This window comes from Protomyctophum bolini (genome assembly GCF_963924005.1).
Source record: "Protomyctophum bolini genome assembly, chromosome: 17".
Taxonomy (NCBI): Eukaryota; Metazoa; Chordata; class Actinopteri; order Myctophiformes; family Myctophidae; genus Protomyctophum; species Protomyctophum bolini.
Genome location: NC_137878.1, coordinates 8542310 through 8556086, shown reverse-complemented (window position 1 = coordinate 8556086; position 13777 = coordinate 8542310). Strand labels below are relative to the sequence as shown.

The window sequence follows — 13777 nt, the reverse complement described above, 5'->3', positions numbered from 1 at the left end:
TAGGCCTAAACTGTGTTCATATTTGGAGGTGAATCAACTGATCCGGGAAAAACAAGTAATGGATTAAATTGACAATTTTCTCCACCAAAACAAAAAAAAATAATAGTTGCACTATAAGGCATATATGTGCCTTAATGGGATACTTATGGGGAACTTATTAAGTAAAATTAGGAACTACTGTGATCATTGTTTCACTGTAAACAACACTTCCTGTTTTTGTTGTTGTTTTTTGTTCCAAGTCATGTCAATATAGGCCTACATCTATAGTGGGGTTGTGGTGTAACCCTGGGCCCATGTGCAATTGTTTATGTTTTATGTGTTGGTTTAGGAAAAACTTTGAAAACTCCTCCAATGAAACTGTATCTCAGGCTGTGACTGTTCTAAAGTGTAAATAATAGATACAGGTATGTCTTTGAAACATGATAAACCCATCCCTCTATATAGGGGTGACCTGTGACTAACCTTCAGGTCCTTGGCTGTCATTTTCACATCGTCTTAATGGCAGTTGTGCAATCTTTTTCTAAACATGGATTCTACATTTGAGTCAACACACACACACACACACACACACACACACACACACACGGCAGCGTGGCAGGCAAACCCCTCCCTCTTGGAGTGCACGCACAGACTCATGCCTGAGGTATAGCAGAGCAGGTTCGCCATATGCATTCAGTCGGCGTGGCGGCGGGGCAATGCTATTTCAGTTTGTTTAAACTCCCCGAAAGTTGTGTCAAGAAATAGGTGGGGCGGCAGCACAGCAGCCTTCTTCTCACTCCGTAAACCCCCCTTACCATCATGTAATTTTGTGTGAACGAACACGCCGCCGGACAAGTCGGGGGCGTGCGGCTGGACTTTGCATTGTGGATCATAGGAGGGAAGGGAACCTTGTTGAAGAAGATGGATGCCATCATTTGAATAGTAGTAGGTAGTAGGCTACGTGTCATTCCCATATTGACCGCGGGGCCCAAGAAGCGACGCAGGGCCCTCCCTATCGTGCATTCTCTAAAAATCCGAGCGTGTTCATGATGTGCAAGCATACAATTTAACAATATAGTGCGATATCATTTATGAATGGCCCTACCCCCTTTCCCTTCTACACTACCGTGCCATCTGTAAAGCGCTCTTATATCACCATGGACGCGCTTTGGTGGTGCGCACAGTCACTCACAAGCCCCCGCAATATCATACCAGTCCCCTGCTATGGGTGTGCGTGCGCGCACCCCCCGTTTTACTATTTCGCCACCGACCAATGAGAATCGAGTATTCGGCACAGACTAGAGAAAGGCACACGAATGTGATTCTAGTAGGAGATACACTGGGTTCTCACGGAATCCCTTTACGCACATACATAGCTAGCCAGGTCCCCCCCCCCCCCCCCCAACACCAATCCACTCTTCCACTCCTTTTCTCCACCACTCCCCTCTGCTCTGCTGTCCCCACCCCAGATTCCCGTGCAATTTTTCCCAATCCCCCCCCAAACACTTAATTGAGCAATTGGGCTCCTCACGTGTGGGGTTGATTTGTAGTTTGAACACGTGGCTCATTCAAAAAAGCCGGAATAGCCGAGGATTTTTTTTCTTCTTCCCCCCCCTCTCCCTCTCTCTCTCTCAGTCTCTCCACCACCTTCTTCTTGGTTTTGTACTCAGAGGCGGGCGCGAGCCTTACCGTGTGTGTGACATTCTCTGGTCTATGTCTATTTGCCAGGGGGGGCTTGTTGGAGGAATACAGAAAAAAGTAGTTTTTCCTCCGTTTCACACAACGTACCATCGTTTGGAGACGCGGGATTAAAACATTGAGATTTTTTTTTACGCGACAGAAAGAGAGGGGGGCCAGGGAGTGCGAGCGCAGCAGCGAGGTTGCCAGTCAAATCTCTCTGTGGCTTTACCGACCTGGAAGCACGCCGCGGACACACAACTACTCCGTACTAGTGGTGGAGGCGATCCGAGCTACACCAAACAAACACTGCACATTCTAGTGGGTAAATAGCGATTTGTCCCAGCTTAAAAGGGTGTCCCTTTCGGCGCTGAACATGAATAAGCTATACATTGGCAACCTAGTCGAAGAGACGACCGCGGAGGACTTGGAAACTCTCTTTGAGCAGTGGAAGATTCCGCACACGGGTCCGTTTCTTGTCAAAACTGGCTATGCGTTCGTGGATTGCCCAGACGACAAGAATGCAATGAAGGCCATTGATATTCTTTCAGGTGAGATGCTTTATTCTTTCTTTTTTTTAATAAAGTATTTGAACGAACGACGCAAGCACACTGCTGCAAATTGTGGAGATCGCTTTACTTCAGGCCCCTATGAGAGAGATGCATGTAGTCTTGTAGGGTGGGGGTGTTACCAAACGGATATTTCTCTCCCACAACCTCTATTTGGCCTTTGACACCGTGGACGCAGATAAAAATACATGTATATTGAAATTATGTGGCCCCCGGTGTAATGTACTGTTGATCAGGATGTACGAGCAGCGAGCATACACACACACACAATCACGGGGATATGCATCATGCATGCCAAGGCTTCTTCTTATTGTGGCTTACGCCATTCAGAGTAGTAGGGCGCATAAAGCATGCTGGCCCAGTGGCCCGTGGACACCGTGTGGAGTGCGTGCTATTCGTAAAATATAAGCCACAGATCACTTTTAAAGGCACTCTCTTTGAACTTACCGCTTGTCCTGGTTTCAAAGTGTAGGGCCCCTCAAGTGGCCTAACTTGTTACATTGTAGCACACAGTGTAGCCAGTCTGTCCGCCCATGCTTACACACCAGGTGGTTTAATTGTGCTGGTAAAATGTAGGCCAACTACAAGACCTTTTTGTCTTTAAAGTGTGTTTTGTTTGTTAGATGTACCACAACGTGAATAAACCAATCACATATCTTAACATAGTCCACGTTAACAGTTAAATTAACCTCATATGTACAGTTTTACGAATGGGCTTGATGTCGTCTTATTAATATTCCGTTGGATACTCCAGCGATGTGTAGGCTACATTAGTGTTACATGATTTGATTAGTAATGGGCTACACACTATTTGACGACTTAGTATATGGCTCAGATATTTTTGTGCAATGGCATACAAAATAGTTGGACTAGCTACTAGCAAACGTGTCTCGTAGCAGTTAAACTCTTTGAAAAAATAAAATGGCTTTTATTTCCTTTCCTAGGTAAAGTGGAACTTAATGGAAAACTTCTGGAAGTGGAGCACTCTGTCCCTAAACGTCAGAGGTAGGTCCAGGGTTTACTCGTGGGGGGCTTCCTTCCAGGTTCCTGGTGGCGACATTTTTTTTTCTTCCTTCAGCCATTTTCTACAAGTATTGTGTTTGTCAAGTGGCAATTCTGCATTTGGTAAACGCGAGCTAGCTGTGGCAATTTTGTTATTCTATGTAGATGTATACCCATTTCTATTTTTGCCCAAATTAAAGCCCGTTTTAACGAATGCTTTAATTTGGGGTCAAATCAAAGGTTGTGTGATGCACTCCTCCCCCCTCGCCATGATGACTGCGTGTGTACTGTGTCCTGAAAAACCATTGTTTTTTGTTTATGACTAATGCCTTTTTTCTTCTCTGCTGCCCCGCCAGTTGGTAAATGATGTATTAACGTCAATGCACGGTATGGTCATACGTAGGCTAGGCTACTAGGCTATCCTGTATGTACATAGTCTATTGCGGGTTTTTTTAAAAGCCAGATATTGCTGAAATGTGCAGTAGGGCTGAGTGAGGCGTAGGCCTGTGTGAACTGAAGTCGTCCATTTGAGAAGGATCTGCCCGTCAGTCTCCCTGCCTGCCCTGAGTTTCCGCCCACCCTACACAACACGACATGGACTCCCAAACGCTAATGGGATGGCAGCTTTTGGGCCCTAGTCATGGAAACACCATACAGTGTAATCCCCTGTCTTAATTTAACTTCAAATGTCCAAATGTACCAAAAAGACCCCTTATGGGTCTATCTGGAACATTTGTAGTTTCAGTTACAAATGGACAAATTAACAGATTTGTACAAATGGTCACTGAAATTGCAATACTGTAACCAATTTCCATTTTATTTTGACCCAATTTAAGTTACACATTTGGCATTTGTCATTGTGTGCCTAATTGGCACATTTGCCATAATTTAATCATTCCTTGATTTTAAATGCGGTCAGTTTTCTTGGTAATCATTCAAAGGATTTTAAACAGGCGTATGTTTCTAAGTATTAATAATCATTTTGTGTTTTGATTGGGCAACCTGTTGATGTAGTAGTCAATGTAAGTGGAATACATAAGATAATAATTAAAACTACATTGAATGTAGAGCTGAGCACTTTGTGTATAATTTGTTTTAATTAATTTATATGGCTAAATGGTTTCAGTTCACACATTGATGTGAAATGAAAATGAAAAACCTGTGTGCATTAGTGGGGGAAATTAACTTTATGATTGGTGGGCTAAAATAGTGGAGTAGTGAAGAGGTTTTTCATGGATACATTCCAGATGGAAGGTGAATTTGGGGTTTAAAATCTGAGCTGGCTCTGGCGAGGAAATTTGACGTTGCTCTATTCTTGGTGTTATACAATATTATTGGCCAATGGAATGGCCACTCAAGTTTCAGCTATATTAAAAAAAAAAATATATATATATTAAAAAAAATGATGCCCTTGTTTAAACAGAAAAAGCACAACTAGTCAATGTTAGCAGTATACTGGCCACACACACACGCAGCTCACTCGCTAGTCGGATGCGTGTACACTGAGCCCCCATTTTGCATTCCAGCCTGCTGAGTATCAGCTGTGGGCTTGGCCAATCAACATAGCTTAACCTTTGAACCCTTCAGTAAGGGGAAGTCTTGCAGCAGTGAGGCAGTCTCGCGAGTCTCACTGTAATGTAAGTGCCTCTTACAGGTCCCATACAGTGCCATAGGATAGCATGTACATTGTACACACTTGGGGATACTGTGTAAAGAAGGCTCAGGGTGTGTGGAGACGGCATAACGTTTTAAAATATTTTTGAGGGGCACTAGCCCCTCCTATGTCCAGCTTTGAGTGTTTGTGTAAACCCAAACATTACCTAAACACAAACATTGAAGACGAAGGTGACGATGCAAATTGTGATTGGCTGGAATGAGATTATGTATGATCAGAGGGCCCCTCGCGTGATTTTATTTTCTTCCTTTACTCCATTTCTCTTGACTTTGCCATGTGTCTAGGCTTAAGGATGGTCAAATTGTGTGTGTGTGTGTGTATATAAAACGAATCACACTTGTGTGAATTGAGGGGCGCTCTTATCATACATCACATTCCGTGCTCAGCCAATCAAATCATCACAAATGTCATTCGGACAATCACTTTTGGCATCTACACTTTTCTGCCTTCACTTTTATCCTCTGTCTATGTACTTTGCTCAGCCAATCAAATCATCGCTATGGGGTGATCAGCCGCTGTTTGTGTTCACACAAACCCTCAAAGCAAAAAACAATTTGTATGATTGTTAACATTTCCAGCCATTTTACTGTCATACATTGACAATTCATGTCAACATGCTTTAGAAGCACAGATTGTATAAACTTGGAGGGACAATGCTGCCCCATCTTTAAAATGTAGGGGGGAAAACATGGGTGTGAACACAATCTACGGGTGTGAACACAATCTACAGGTGTATCTGTTTACATTAAAAGTATACATTATATTACCACATAGCTTTGGAAAAAAGTGAAGAAGATTGCTTGTTAGCCTGTTAGTGTTATCCTAATCATGCTGCATAAAACTGTAGCTATAAGTTTGTCTTGGCCTGTAGTTATTCACTCGGATTTGTTCATTTGCTCATAAATATGTAAATTCATCCAACATTTAGAATAAGCCAAACTGTTGTATCAGTGTTTTTATTTGGTGTTGTCTTATACACTTTGACCTGCCTTCCATGGTTATTACGTCTGCCTGGTTCCATAAAACTAGCTAGGCCCTCCTCCCCTACATAACATGGACACACATTTCCTGTCACTAGTGTGTAGAAAGTCAGAAAACGTATTAAGAGTATTAAGGGATTTTTTTTAAATATGCGCTTGAAGTTGACAGATGCCATAGAAGGACTAACTATGATAATGGTTTGTTGGTGCGCACACACCAACAAATGAAACACGGAAACAGAGCGAGCGTGTGTGTGTGTCAGAACAGTCCATTTAAAAAAAGTGGTGTTCTATAAATAACAGTAGAAATTAGTAACAATTGTCAATGTTTAGGTGGTACCAGGCTTTGTTGTACAATAAGTATTTCCTGGCTCATATTAGAAAAATTCTATGTCACACAGGGTCACAATGGGGCCCCACCTGCAAAACGGAGATTTAGGGCTGAGACTTGAGGAAGTGGCCCCATGTTTCAGTCAATCTGCAGGTCGAGTTTCCTCAATGATCCTTCACAAAAATATCAGAAATTGACATTGAGTCATCTAGTCCGTTTTGTGGGAGCGGGGTTTGTTATTTTTTTTTTTAGATAAATGTAAAAAATTAAAAAAACTTCCAAAAAATCTAGGTACATAATGGTTGAATGTAGCTTAATGGGCATTGGAGGGCCTGTGAGAAGGCAGCAGAAACTAGGGCTGCGTGGCGGTGAGTTATTCAGAACCTCTGCATGCTGAATAGTCAAATGGGTGTTGAGAACCGTTTTTGAGTGTTTGTATCTACTGGTTAGTATTGATGGACGGAGCTACACAGCATGGTTGGATAGCTGAGAAATGGAGATGAATACGGATGTGGCAAAGTCTCGTGCTGCCTGCTCAACATGGGATTCCTCTTGTGGTTTCATGTATGCATATACATGCTTGCGTACGTGTGTGTGTGTGTGTGTGTGTTACTGTGTTGAGGGTGTTTTACATACATACACTTTTCCCTGGTGCAGGCCCATAGATCTCAGCTGTGTTGAGAGAGGGGGTGGCAATGGGGGGAGGGGGGGTGGGCTGAATGTGTAGAATGCTGGTTGAATTTAAAAGTAAATAAGGAAGCCGGCCATCTCCTGGTCACACGATGAGCCTATGCTAGTCTCTCCCGGCCCTCCCCTCCTCTACCCTTCCCCGTTTTACCCCCCCCCCCCCCTACATGTTTCTGTCAGTGGACTTGTCCTGTGTCCATGGCAACGGGGCCCCACCCCCACAGGGCAGAGAGGGCCCTTGTTACCCTTCCCTGGAACAGGGTTAGTCCTCTCCACCCCACCCCCCCTTCCCAAATCAAAGGCTGGAACTGGGGAATGCACCCCCCCCCCCTCCCCTCCCCCCCCCATTCCCGGGCTGACTTCCTCCATGTGTGGAGCTATAGGTTAATCCAACTGGAAGTGCTTGGTGCATTTGCACATTTCGCACGGCGTTCCCACCGCAATGCAGAGCATACAGAAGGGGTGGGGGGGGGGGTGTAAGGGGGCTGGATCAGCTAGGAATGGCACAGTGGGCCGGAAAGGGCTGGAATTCCTCTTGGAAGCTCATTTGGGAATTTTCTTTACGATTCACTCATTTGGAATTAAGTGGTTTCCTAATGTTTTAAATTAAATCAAATCTGTATACACGCATGCAGCACGGCTAGCTTGACATGCAGAGGGAAAACATCTTTATTTTTTTAAAATACATTTTAATTAATGGCCTAGATGCTGCTAAGCTCCTTCACACACATGTGCATGCCCCTTCATGTGGAAGTTCTTTTTGGGCCTGTGTGTGTGTGTGTGTGTGTGTGTGTGTGTGTGTGGCTGTTGCATGACCCGTTGTAAAACCTGCGTTCTAATGCTTTTCTCCCAGCTTGCGTACATTTCTTAGTGTGTTTTGGGGGCTAAAGGTGAATTTATGATGTTTAGGGAATAGGGCCAGGTGATGGATGTTATGTGGAGCCTCCCATTGCTTTTATCTACCTCAGTGACATGCATGTAGCTGCAGACCCCCCCCCCATCTGAAAATATTTTGTGCCAGAGAGAGACCCCATACAAGATTTGTGTTATTAGATATTCCCAAAATATAAAAAAATTGTCAGTTTTTCAAAGATCTACTAGCATAATCTAAAAGCGTTGAGAGCGTGTAGATTGGCTGTTTTCAAATGGCCAATGCATGGTAATAATGTGGTTAAACTTATTTGCTATTTTTTGAGCAAGGACCTTCACTTTGAAAACCAGTGATCTACGTACCTAAATTGTCACGGATTGTGTATTCAACAGTTTGCACAAGCTGATCACCTGCATTTAAATATACTGTATGTTGAACTGGATTTGATCACACTTGAGGAAGATTATTCTGGGGTAAAAGGCTTGGAAAGCCTTACTCCATAGATGAGTGACAATAAGCCTCCATGAGCTCATTAGTTGATGTCTGCTGGGTACACAACAAAATCTGTGATTTATCCATTTCTACATTCTGTGTTAAATTAACACAAATAATGCTTTTATGGTGTACACACACATCCATATAGTCTACACCTGTAGGCTATATGGATGTCTGTTTATATGGCCTGTGTAGAACTAGGTTAGGGTCAGGGTTTTCCCCTGTACGATGTTTTTTTTTTTTTTTTTTTTTTTTTAGCATGTATGTGTGAGTAAGGGTCAGAAATTCTGCGTCAGTTCTCAGCTGTATGTACATTGTGTTCCTTTTAGCTTGGTGTGTCAGCAGGCGATGGACTTTGGAGTGGCCGCACACTTTTCCTCACATTTTACATAACATCAGCCACGTTCAAAAGAACACTCGTGAAACTTGCCTAATCCTATATGACTTCCAAATCAACAAGTCATATTGTCTGCATGACCTCCAAAACATATCCCGGCTTTGTACATCTTTTCTTCACTGGTATTCCAGTGGTGCGCAACCATATATAAATTGGGAACCAAAAAAAGAAGAAGAAGAAATGGATGAATTTGAAGTTTCTCATGCTGGATGTAGTCTGCATTGCTTAGTAAATTCAGTGACTCTTTAAATGGCCGCCTTCGTTTGGCTCTGGTATGTGTGTGTGTGTGCATATGCCTGTAGTAGTTGTTCCCCCCCCCCCCCCCCCCAAACGGCCAGTGACCTGGCCAAGAGAGACTCCCATCGCCTCCTGTCCGACTCCCTCATAATTTAATTTGGTGTCACTTAAAATCCCTCTCCTCTGCTCCTTCAAATTTCCCCCAAAGTGTGTGTGTGTGCTACTGTGCACGACCATCGTGTACAATGTCATGTTGAACATGGCATGAGTACAACTTAACTCTGCCAATGAGCAACATCTCACCCCCGTACAACACACTCAATGAGTACATGTCTTGGGGGGGAAGAAAAATAAATCTCATTCAGGGTGGTGTGAGTTTTAGTCCCCCCCCCCCCCACCACAAAAACACACAGAATTTTCTCTTGGATGCCACTCTCATGTCGCTCTCTCTCTCTCTCTCTCTCTCCTCTCACGTCTCCTTCCTTCTCGTCGTCCTTGTCCTCAACCCCCCCCCCCACCCCCTGTCTATCGTCGCCTCATCTCCCAGTGCTGTGTGGTGTGAGTGAGGCGGCTGGTAGCAGGAGTGCATTGAGATTGATTTTCCATGTTGACCAGGCCCATCTTGTTTTAAGCTATCCAGCAGTGACTTGAAGCACACCCCCCCCCCCCCCCCCCCCCATGAGTCTGTCGCATATGTTCCACCTGCTGGGTATGGGGAATGGCTTGAAATGGTTGGAAAAGGGATTCATCCACAGCTTCTCCACCTGTTTGTTTGATTATCTCTCTACCACCCGGCTGGAATGGAGAACAGAGACCCACTACTGATGTCTTCGTGGTCGATGCCTTTAGTTTGTCATTTATCGCACACACACACACACACACACACACACACACACACACACCCCACCCTCGGTGATACTGATTATCCTATGACTTGACTGCATTCATTTATTTATTTTCTCTACCTTTCCTCCACCCTTACCCCCCCAACACCCCCTTCTCCTCCTTTTGCGCTCTGTCTCTCTCTCTCTCTCTCTCTCTGTCACTCTGTCTGTCTGTCCTCTCTCCAGGAGCTGTAAACTGCAGATCAGGAACATCCCGCCTCACATGCAGTGGGAGGTGAGTGCTAACAGGCTGCTAACTGCTGCCAGGGCGGGGCACGCATCGCCAGCCGGCCCCAACTGGGCTCTCATTTAGACTTATGTCTAGAGCTGCCACAGCTGCCCTGGGGGGTTGAACTGAGCACCCTCAACCTATTCGAACAGAGCAGTGGGTGCTGGGGCTGGCCAGTCTTTCTTGATGTGATGGCGTAGAGGTCAGCCTCTAATTATTAACCGTTAGATTTTTATAATGTTTTTTTTTTTTTTAGACCGTAGCAGTGAATGTACTATAGGACAGAGGGGACAATGGCATGGAGAGCATTTGTAACGACTCGCGACCGAACCCTACATGTAGAGAGCAGCATCACAGGCATGAACAAGACCTCCCCAAGCCCTTTGTGTGCGCGTGTCTGCACGCGCACACACAGTCACACACAGTCACACTTCGAACCTTTCCCGACCTTACTGGGTATTTATGATGTATTTAGTAGTTTAGTGTCCGTTAAAATACCCCAAATTTTCATTGTATGTTCCATTTGCTAATTGCCTGCACATCCCTTATGCTTTTCTGTCCGTACTGTCCAGAATTGAATGGAACACGTCCTCTGATCAGAGCTAATTAACATAATTAATAAATACATTTTGTATGGTCACTGACTTTGCACATTGGTTGTGACTAGTTGCTCATGGGTTGGGAAAACGAAACACTATTGCTGAAAAGTGTCCCATGTGAGCATTGAGCCACAGTGAATGAGACGTATTTAATTATTTTGGATTTTGCAGTGCTAAATTACAAAATGTACACTCTTTAATATTCTCATGCATTTCCCGCGTTCATTTGATTAGGAGTACATAATCCACAGCTCGGTCAAGGAGTCATTGAACTGGGAGCTAGCTGGGAACGGGTGACTGCATTTGAGTTGCTAAAGTGGACTGAAGAAGTGTTTCTGTCTTCATCTTTATATTTAATGGTTCGACATCCACAGACACCAACTAAAATCAATTTAACTGGTGTCTGTGGTACAGGTGTACTGCATTGGGGTGTAATTTCCTGTCTTGTGTCATTGCCCTATTAAGTAACGGTTAAGGGTGTGTGTGTGTTCATACATTGTATTTATCATGTTTGTTTCCTGCACAAGACAGCAGATAGATAAGCGAGTAGACAATTTATAGTACAGGAAAAAGAAGATTGTCTTTGACTAGAGACAATGGTGCAGGCCTTTATTTATTTTGTAGAAAGCTTTATATATATATATATATATATATATATATATATGTATATATATATCAAAAAAGAGAGAAAACCTTCCAGGGAAGGTTTTTCTCTCTTTTTTGATGTCTATGCCTGCTAACTAGACTTGCACCTCCTACGGGTCTTTTTGGACGTGCAGGAGTCCCTTTTTTGTCTCATATTCATAGGTATATATATATATACCTAACAAAAGCCATGAAATGGTATAATTAAAAATTGTATGTTATGTAAAACTAAAGCAATAGTTTTTTTTCCCCCTCTCCTCCCACAATAAAAATAATGATGTGGTATTGTTTTGGCTTGCCATGGGTTTTTATGTGTGTTTAATACCATGCTAGTATTCTTACAAACATGGGACACATAACACTTGATCATTTATTTATTTCTTCTGCCTCTGGAAGTTTGATCTCGTGAGACATTGGATGTATGCATAACATTAGATCCAGTAGCATTCGCTACCCTTGATGATCAAATGGCTACAGGCTCTGGTGGTCCAGCGTTTTGTAATGGTGGGCCTCGTTATGCCTACGCATGATGTCTCTAACACGCTGCAGTTCCAGATCCACCCCATGTTGCTAGTATGTGGCAAGCCTTAAGCTCTCAAAGGTGACATGGAAGGGTTTTTTTTTTTTTCAATCCCCCCCCCCCTCCTTGGGAGGGGGAAGGGTTGGAAGAATGGTGAGAATAGAATGAGATCTTTGGCCTTGCATGTAGCTTATCGGGTAGATAATGTGTCTCGTATGTATAGCCACGGAACGCCAGGCTGTAGTAGTGTGTGTGTGTGTGGTGTGTGTGTTCACCAGCCATAGTGGGGTGGGTGGGTGGCCCTGGGACTCGTCGTCTCCTTCCCCTTTCGCCTCCATGTGCTGCCCGCCCTGCCGACTCACAGAATGTGTAGCATGAACTAGCGCCCCTCCCCCAGCCAGCCACCACTTCCTGCTGGAATGCAACGACCCCACCCTTTCCTGAATGGCCTGGCTTTCCATTGGCCGCCCCCCCCCCACCCCCCCCCTGGACAGATGGGCGGCTCAGCCAGCCAGCAACCGGCAGCTCTTTGACTTCAGGGAGCTCTCATATCTGTGCAGGAGCAGCCCCCAATGATGGGAATTGGAGATGGCAGGGGGAGGCGGGAGGTAGTATCGTTGGTGGAGTAGGGGGGGTGGGGGGGGGGGGGGGGAGAGGGTGAAGCAGCCTGGTTGGCTAGGAAGGGGGGTTGAGCTGCCGGGGGTGTGGTTGTCCATTTTGACTGAGCATGGGTTGCAGGTCTTTGGCATGTAAAGCTGTTCTTGCGTCTTGGAACCTTTCCCCCGTTTTGCCCTCACTTGTGATCACATGTGAATTTGAATCCTGTCACTGCCATGTTTTGACCGGGTAATAAAATGTGATTAAACGAGACACTGTCGAGGCCCCCCACGTATGCATTAAATATTGGGATTTATATAACTAAATGCGATCCGTCATCACTTGTTCACTCGTCTGTTAAATGACTAGTTGTCCAAAATGTTCTGTTCTGTAACTAATAATTTTGTTACATTTTTATATGCGCTGTTTAGTGGCGATTCACTGACCCCAGAAAATAAAATAAAATGAACAGAAACAGAAATAAAATCCAAAATGAATTGAGCACACAGACACTAGTCCATATTCAGTGGGTAAACAGTCTGCGAAAATGGTGCAATGTGGCCCTCTGGAGTGAGTCGAAATATAATGGCCCTCTCCATTGTCAAAGTTACCCCTCCCTGCGCTGGTCAATGCAGTATGTAGGGTTAAGCGGTTTATTTTTTTGTTGGTTTTTTAAAAAGATTTTATTGATGGTGAACGGCAGACATACAGGACATGGGGCAGAGCGAGAGAGATGGGTAGTGACACGCAGCAAAGGTTGTCAGGATGTCCGCATCGGCAGCCATAGGTGCCCGGACCGCAGATACACCTGTCTGTGATTTCTAACTTTTCAAATGAGGGTTTCGGGAGTGTCTGGATGTGCTTCCTGCCAGTGAGCTGGGCTGTGGTCCCCTTGCAGATAAGCTTTTCGCTGTTGTGACAGTGCTAATGCTTACAGATGAGAGCAGCCTTGTCCAACACAAACCTCGTTTCCTGGAGCATTTCAATTTGGCCTTTTTGGATTTGACCGTGTATTTCTTGTAATGTAGGTGATGAAGCTTGTGCTTGCAGTTTCACTTCATCAACTTGATGGGCTAAATGTCTGAATGTCTAATACGGTAATGTCTTTGTTTCCTGCAGGTGTTGGATGGTATGTTGGCCCAGTACGGTGCAGTGGACAACTGTGAACAGGGTAATTATGTCTTTCTCTTCTTAACCCATTAAGACCTGAGGCCGATTCTACAAAATGCCTTCTAAATCGGTAGTTCTCACACTTTCAAGATTTGTCAAATGGCAGGTGAACAAGCTCAGAGCGTGGTACGAAGTGACAAAGCTGAGCTTTCATATCTATTTTTTTAATAGCAAACGCTAAAATCTAAAATGGGGACCGCATGTAATTCAGACGGGGCATTAGTCCGACATGC

General features: G+C 44.4%; 1 protein-coding gene across 4 annotated transcripts in view; it reads left to right on the top strand.

Moving 5' to 3' along the window:
* The first annotated feature begins 1694 nt into the window (after positions 1 to 1694).
* The window catches only part of igf2bp3 (insulin-like growth factor 2 mRNA binding protein 3), a 32282-nt gene continuing 20199 nt past the window's right edge, over positions 1695 to 13777 (top strand). For all 4 annotated transcript variants that reach the window (XM_080787540.1, XM_080787539.1, XM_080787538.1 and 1 more), the window contains exons 1-4: positions 1695 to 2207; positions 3170 to 3230; positions 9971 to 10019; positions 13494 to 13545. In XM_080787540.1, coding sequence (XP_080643666.1) covers positions 2033 to 2207; positions 3170 to 3230; positions 9971 to 10019; positions 13494 to 13545 — 337 coding nt within the window. In that variant the 5' untranslated portion in view covers positions 1695 to 2032. The remainder of the gene's footprint in view (positions 2208 to 3169; positions 3231 to 9970; positions 10020 to 13493; positions 13546 to 13777) is intronic.